The sequence below is a fragment of the Mizuhopecten yessoensis genome, unplaced genomic scaffold, assembly GCF_002113885.1.
Source record: "Mizuhopecten yessoensis strain PY_sf001 unplaced genomic scaffold, ASM211388v2 scaffold8995, whole genome shotgun sequence".
Taxonomy (NCBI): Eukaryota; Metazoa; Mollusca; class Bivalvia; order Pectinida; family Pectinidae; genus Mizuhopecten; species Mizuhopecten yessoensis.
Window position 1 is genome coordinate 553,376 of NW_018407826.1, and position 7,429 is coordinate 560,804.

The 7,429-nt window shown below is 37.7% G+C and overlaps 1 protein-coding gene across 3 annotated transcripts in view; it reads right to left on the minus strand.

Annotated features, from left to right (window-relative positions):
- LOC110457042 (extended synaptotagmin-1-like) overlaps positions 1-2,234 on the minus strand; it is a 56,973-nt gene extending 54,739 nt beyond the window's left edge. Inside the window, exon 1 of one of the 3 annotated variants that reach the window (XM_021508136.1) lies at positions 1,721-2,230. In XM_021508136.1, coding sequence (XP_021363811.1) covers positions 1,721-2,007 — 287 coding nt within the window. In that variant the 5' untranslated portion in view covers positions 2,008-2,230. Of the gene's footprint in view, positions 1-1,720 lie in introns of all 3 variants that reach the window. The other 2 variants (XM_021508137.1, XM_021508138.1) reach the window with 2 other exon arrangements.
- Positions 2,235-7,429: the final 5,195 nt, after the last annotated feature.

Below are 7,429 nucleotides of genomic sequence, written 5' to 3' on the forward strand. Positions count from 1 at the left end.
CATGAAACAATTGTTTTATTACCAAATAAATATTAGTATCAATGCTGCATGCAATGTTGCCATTGCTTCAACACTGAGTCGCGGTCACCGAAACGCTTGAAGGGCCCGGCTCTCGAGGGGGGATTTCTGCGCATCGAATTCGCGCCGGGTTACAGTTCGCTCTGACCGGGAAAACAGTTTTGACTGTTTCACCCCTACAGCCGAAATTGGACAAAAACCCAGAAACAGTCAAAAATGACTAATTATAATTTATATAGACTATTGGGTAATAATAGCTATTGTCTACAATCTCTATATATCTCCCAGTAATGTTGTCAGTAGCTATTGTCTACAATCTCTATATATCTCCCAGTCATGTTGTCGTTAGTCCCTAGCATCTTTAAAGCTCCCTGAAATATTGTCAGTAGTCTCCAATCTCCATATATCTTCCTTTGATAATATCAGTTAACGTTGTCAAAAATTTCTCTATGGTCCCTGTGACAATGTCAATTGTCCACAATCTCTATACAGGGACCCCTGTAATAATTTTAGTTGTCAAAAATTCTATATGGTCCCTGCAGTGACAATGTCAGTTGTCCACAATCTCCATATATCACCTTGTGTCAGTAGTCTACATGTAATCTCTATATGTAATCTCTATATATCTCCCAATCATGTTTTTAGTTGTCCCCAGCATCTATAAATCTCCCTAAATATTGTCAAAACCATATGTTTAGGGTAGGAACAGTATTTTTGCTTCTCAACTAATGAAGCCAGGACAAAAATGTCTATTGTGTAATATGAAGCGCAGAAACTCAATTGGCACATCATTTGGCATATCTTTCACTTTTCACAAATTGACTGACAATCTCTTTCATCAACATGCAAATTGGTAACTCATCAAAACAATTAATATTTTTAAAAACATTACATGAACATTTATGTAAAAAAAAAATGCCAATTGAGTCTTGAGGTTACGTGTTCCTGATCATTAATATTTAGGTAAAAATGGCAGTAACTACTGCCACTGTCACAAGATCAGATATTGTTTAATATAGGTTCGTAGCTGTTGGGGCTATAAAGAATTTGGGTGATACAGCTTTAGGGGCGGAACAGATTTTGGTGCAGAAAGAAATTTTGGAAGATATGGTTGTCATACTCGGGGCGAAATGAACTGAAAATTGGGGCGATGTGAAAAACATTTGGTGCAAAATGGTCTGGGGCGTAACAGTTTTGGGGCACAATTTCTGTAATTCATCTTGCATTTATACATCTCTCTGTGCTGTTTTTTTCAATAGCCCCCAACCTCTATGTCTATCTTTCTGTTCCAAACTTGCATATACCATTATATTATGTTTGTCAAGAGACGGTTTCACATTCATGATTTCAATGTGTTATGAGTATAACTCGAACTATACACAAGTGCATTCCTTATCTAAACTGATGCCCTTTATCACCAGACACCTGGATCAGTCCCTGGTTGCATATGCATACAGTTATAACTACTGCCAGGCCTACGCCTACACATATTAAAAAGAATTACACTAATGTTCAACAAGCAGAATGCTGCATACACTATATATACCCCTGTCCTAGTTGATGTATTTACTACAAACCATTATTTGTGTCAACTCATATACGCTAAGCAAAAACTTGACACCCGGTCAACAAGTGATTTAGCAGAGTTACTTATTATATGAAATTACATGACACGCATGACTGATTGTGCTGTCACTCTCACCATCTGTTAAAAACGAAGTTGAGCCACTCAAGCGTTTCACTCTGTCTCAGGGCTTTTTTCCTGTGTATCCTCTGTTCTTCCATTGATAAGTGTCTCTTCACGATATTAGTGAGCTTTGTCTTCCAGACGACAAACAGGGCTGCTATGACAATAAACACCCAGAGAAACGAGCATCCCCACACCCCCAAACCCCATGCAAGGGAGAGGGATGCCGACACAAGCAGGTAAACCCATAACAGCTGGTTTACAGTCTTTTCGCCAGATCCGTCTTCTTTATTTGACGCCATTTTCTTTTGATTGGAATAACAGAAAGGATACTGTCAATCCATTCCAATGGAATACATCATGGATTTCCCTTACAAATAGACATGGTATGCCACTTCACAAACCACTGGCAGCTCCAAGCTCAGGTAAATAAATATTTCGAGTCACTTTGACCTTATCATAAGAAAATGAAAATAGCCGAAAGTTCCGAAGGTATTTCCAGTGAAAGCAATACTTTCCCGCGGTTTTTAAACTTGCAGGTACACGTTTCAAGTCATAGTGGACGGTATAAAATTCATATTAATCGATTAAAGGCCGAATATATACGTCTGACCGTTGCTTACGGTCAGCGTTATAGTACAGGATGTGGGATATATGCAGTGACGTGTCCCAAGTCTCATGATCGATGATGCTAGGGTTTTTTCAATATTTCTTTTCCTGTATGCAATTTTCGTCCCATTTGGATGAAATTTTATATAAATATCCGGTTCTTCTGATTTTAACCATGATAAGTTAATTGGTTATTTGATCATTTTTGACAGCATTTTTTTTTTTTTTTTTAAATTGAAATGACGTTAAAAGAAATTTTGGTTGGAAATAAAAATGTATTTATATATGGATATTCAGCAGTAAAATTGTTTCGTGCAGTACTCCGGATTTTAGAATATATATTAGACTATAGTCTCCCCTTTATTTCGTTTTGAATATAACTGTAGCAATGTAGCCGAGTTTGTACAAAACACTTCAATTCCGTTGACCAGGTAGCTGAGACGGTTAGAGCAACACTCCACTCAACAATACGAGTTCCAATGTTCGAAACCCGGTCTAGACCCGTTTTTTTATACTCAGAACACAGTTTATGATTATCTTTTACACATTTCACCTTTATTTAATGCCTTTTATAAGTCCTGCAATGCATGGTTTTTCTTTTCAGAACTTGAATAATTTATCAAAGCTTTGCATGGTGATTTTGGCAGTGGTACGCGGATCCTTAGATAACCTGATTGAATTACTCAAGAAACAGATATGTAGATGACCATGTGTCTAGTAGACTCAACTTAGATTGATTACCGTTAATTAGACATTTCGGTTTATGTGGTTTCATTTTTCACCTAGTTTCTCATCCTGAAGTCCGTATATATATATTATTTTGTGTGTCCGTTCGACCCGAATATTAACACCCGCCTGTACATGATTTTGCCTACAATGGTATCCCTTTCATTAGGCGAGTTGTTGACGTTGTTGACAAGGCCTACTGTAGCGTTGTTTACACACCCTGGGTCTAGTGAGGGATTGTCATATACAGTAACAAGGTTAACTGAAATGCTAGTCGTAGTTTTGTTCAAGACCAAGATTAAAACTATTTGGGGATTGGGAAAGGGGTTATGATTATCGTATACAAAAATGGGTCCATTGTTTAAAATTAAAATATGGATATTGCATTTTAGAGATACTATTTTACCACTATATGATAATCCCCTGGAAATGTCTGGTATACACAGGGAAATGTCAATAATAATGTACATATACAGTCAGATGCGTATCTCCCTGTACGCTGGTACGCAGGTGAATAACAAAAACAGAAAAAAATGCATGTTGAACCCCTTGTCCCCTGTCAAGACCCTGCCCTGGACCCCGGCGCTCCTAAATGAATCCACTCCTAACAAGGGCTAGCTCTACCGCCATGACTGTGACGCCCACTTTCCGTCATAAAGCATGTTTATAACTTGTCTCTGTGCAATTGGAATCACATTAATTAATCGTGAGACAAGATGTGCAGACACTTGTCTTGTCTTGTTGTAGTGTCTTGTCCTCCTTTCGTATAGGAGCTGTCCAGGGATCCTGGAGAGTGATTGGTATATCATATATGGATTAAAAAGTCATAAAAACCACTATTTGGGTTGGTCCATTAAAATTCACGATATACACTGAATTTGAAAGGTTCATTCTTGTCGTCATTACAATATTGCTAAGAGTTATTTCCCCTGGATCAGTATCGCCCTGTCTCCCGACCAGACACACTGATTTAAGCGGATTCTTACCACCACAGGACAGGTTTTTTTATGTCTGAGGTGAAGTTACTGAGAGCTGTATGTGACTACAGATGATATCTATGTCTGAGGTGAAGTTACTGAGAGCTGTATGTGACTACAGATGATATCTATGTCTGGGGAGAGGTTACTGAGAGATATATGTGACTACAGATTATATCTATGTCTGGGGTGAAGTTACTGAGAGCTGTATGTGACTACAGATGATATCTATATCTGAGGTGAAGTTACTGAGAGCTGTATGTGACTACAGATGATATCTTTGTCTGAGGTGAAGTTAATGAGAGCTGTCTGTGACTGCAGATGATATCTATGTCTGAGGTGAAGTTAATGAGAGCTGTATTTGACTACAGATGATATCTATGTCTGGGGAGAGGTTACTGAGAGCTGTATGGGATTACAGATGATATCTATGTCTGAGGTGAAGTTACTGAGAGCTGTATGTAACTACAGATGATATCTATGTCTGGTGAGAGGTTACTGAGAGCTGTATGTGACTACAGATGATATCTATGTCTGGGGTGAAGTTACTGAGAGCTGTATGTGACTACAGATGATATCTATGTCTGGTGAGAGGTTACTGAGAGCTGTATTTGACTACAGATGATATCTATGTCTGGGGTGAGGTTACTGAGAGCTGTATGTGACTACAGATGATATCTATGTCTGAGGTGAAGTTACTGAGAGCTGTATGTGGCTACAGATGATATCCATGTCTGAGGTGAAGTTACTGAGAGCTGTATGTGACTACAGATGATATCTATGTCTGAAGTGAAGTTACTGAGAGCTGTATATGTGACTACAGATGATATCTATGTCTGAGGTGAAGTTACTGAGAGCTGTATGTGACTACAGATGATATCTATGTCTGGGAAGAGGTTACTGAGAGCGATAAGCCGAACACGGCATCACTAAACATTTTCAAAACCGATATTTGACAAAACATTTTTAAGATCACAGTATTTCCGTATTTCTTGTCGCGAGGTGATGATTTTGAATTAATGCCCGTGCAAAATGTTAGTTTCGGTTTTAAATCATTTTCAACATTTGCTGCATTAAAATTTAGCATTAGGCTATGCTGGACAGGTTTTGAAAAGCAACCGGTTAAACGATGTCTTTAAAACGCGTTTTGCCACGTTATTTGATCTCGTTCAGACTTTTACGTATGTAGTTTTGTACAATCAGAACAAGGACTACTAAAGTTTAACCCAATGGAGTTTGAACGGACGTTACGAGTGCTGATAGTGTGGACGAGTCATCTAAATAATTAATCATCCAGAACAAAATACATTGTACTGTACTAATTAAAAAATAACTTCAGGAGGTTTCCGCAAGTCTGCAGGGACAGCAAACCTAAACATTATTTTTAATACAGACAAAACGCCGGGGACTATTTTCTAATATATCACATTTAAATACGCAGGTTAAAGTACTAGGGAAGTACCGTAAGCAACTCATGTCATTTCTTTTATATTTAACCATCACAAGGACATTGGATGGTGGGTTTTTTTATAATTCATTTGCCAAAATCTTAAATGTTCACAATACACCACACTATAACTTGTTATCAATATATCTTCCTTATTTTAAAATATATTTTCTATAATGCCCGTAAGTTTCCTCTCAGCTTGCTATATACTCAATCTAACGCCCCTGACTGTCCCTAGAATACATGATGTGAGGGACCGATTACCATAACTGTAGTTTATGTGTTTAAGATTCACACTTAAACATGTTAGAAACAAACCGGAAATGAACGTCTGAAGGTGGGATTGAAATCCCCATCACAGTTACCGAGAGGACCAACGCTACTATACGTACAAACCCCGTTACTCATTAAGGATCATTAAGGGGTCACGTGGATCGATTAATCACAAGCATGCTGATGAGGATTCCATCCTTTCCCGCCACATTGTGTACACGACGACTGTCGGATCGCTACTGTTTCACATCGCAGTATATTTATACGGTCGGACCAGCTTCCTCTACATCTGACAAATTTCTTTCTTCATCCGAAATTGATAGTTTGACAACGTAATTAAGTGTCAAAAGCACCCCTTAATTTTTGTTACAAACATTCGACAATTTGGTGTAAACATTTTCTGTTTTAATCCTGGTTTGTTCGTTCGTGTTATTTCATTGTTTATTATAGACGTCGGAAGGTAGGGCTTGGTTTCCAAACTTCTCCCCCTCCCGTACTTGTGGTGTTTCCCCACACCGTGCACAGCTGCTAAGAACCTCCACAGGCTAAAACCAGACACGGCTATTCATAGTCCCAACACAAATACAAGTTAATAAGACTGTTAATGAAGACTTCCACATTTCTGTTTTGTTTAACAAAAAAATTAAACTCGAAAAAGTCTGTTGTTACACGCTGCGTCCTATGATAAGGGTTATTTCCCTTTACACCAGTTGCACATTCTTGGTTTCACTGGCCATATGCCAAAATATGGTATAGTGAGTAATAAAGTTGTTTTAATTTTGTGAACGACCTGCCCCTATTTTTAGACAACACCAATACTGTATAGAGAGGATCAGAGATGGATAAATAGAGAAATACAGAAGACAGCAATTTTGACAACTTTAAACAATGCAGAATTATTGGTTGGGTTATTCCGTATCCTCCAAGCAGAAAATCACATTTAAAAGGCATTTTACTTCATTTACATAATTTCTTTGTTCTTGTTGAAACATACACATTGTACGACGGCTTCATTTCAGTCTTCCATTTGTCTCAGTCTTGGACTTCCTGCGTGATATTTATAGTCTGGATAATAGAATTGAGGATGCGTTTTGTCTTGGCTTGGCGATCCCTCCTTCAGTTCCAATAAAGATTTTTTCCTATAAAGTGCATGACGTACACATTTTGACTGGTTTCTTCTTTTCTGTTCCTTGATACTTTCAAATACGGTCAGGCCATCTGATGTATTCAAAATATGACAGTGCAGTTGACGGAGATCAGTAACTTGCGCCTGATCACTTTTTTAAAACTTCTGCGAGGGCTAAGGGTGTTTGTTAAGCTTGNTAAAATCGAATAATATAATGATAAAATCAAATAATATATTGATGCAATCATATAAAATAATGAAAATATCAATTCATATAGTATTTTTATGCCATATGTGACAGCTATGGCGTTCCATACTTTACACCAGTTGAACATTCTTGGTTTCACTGGCCCTATGCAAAAATATGTTATAGTGTGTAATAAAGTTGTTTTAATTTTGTGAACGACCTGCTCCTATTTTTAGACAACACCAATACTGTATAGAGAGGATCAGAGATGGATAAATAGAGAAATACAGAAGACAGCAATTTTGACAACTTTAAACATTACTTAATGAAACATATACATTGTACGACGGTTTCATTTCAGTCTTCCATCTGTCTCAGT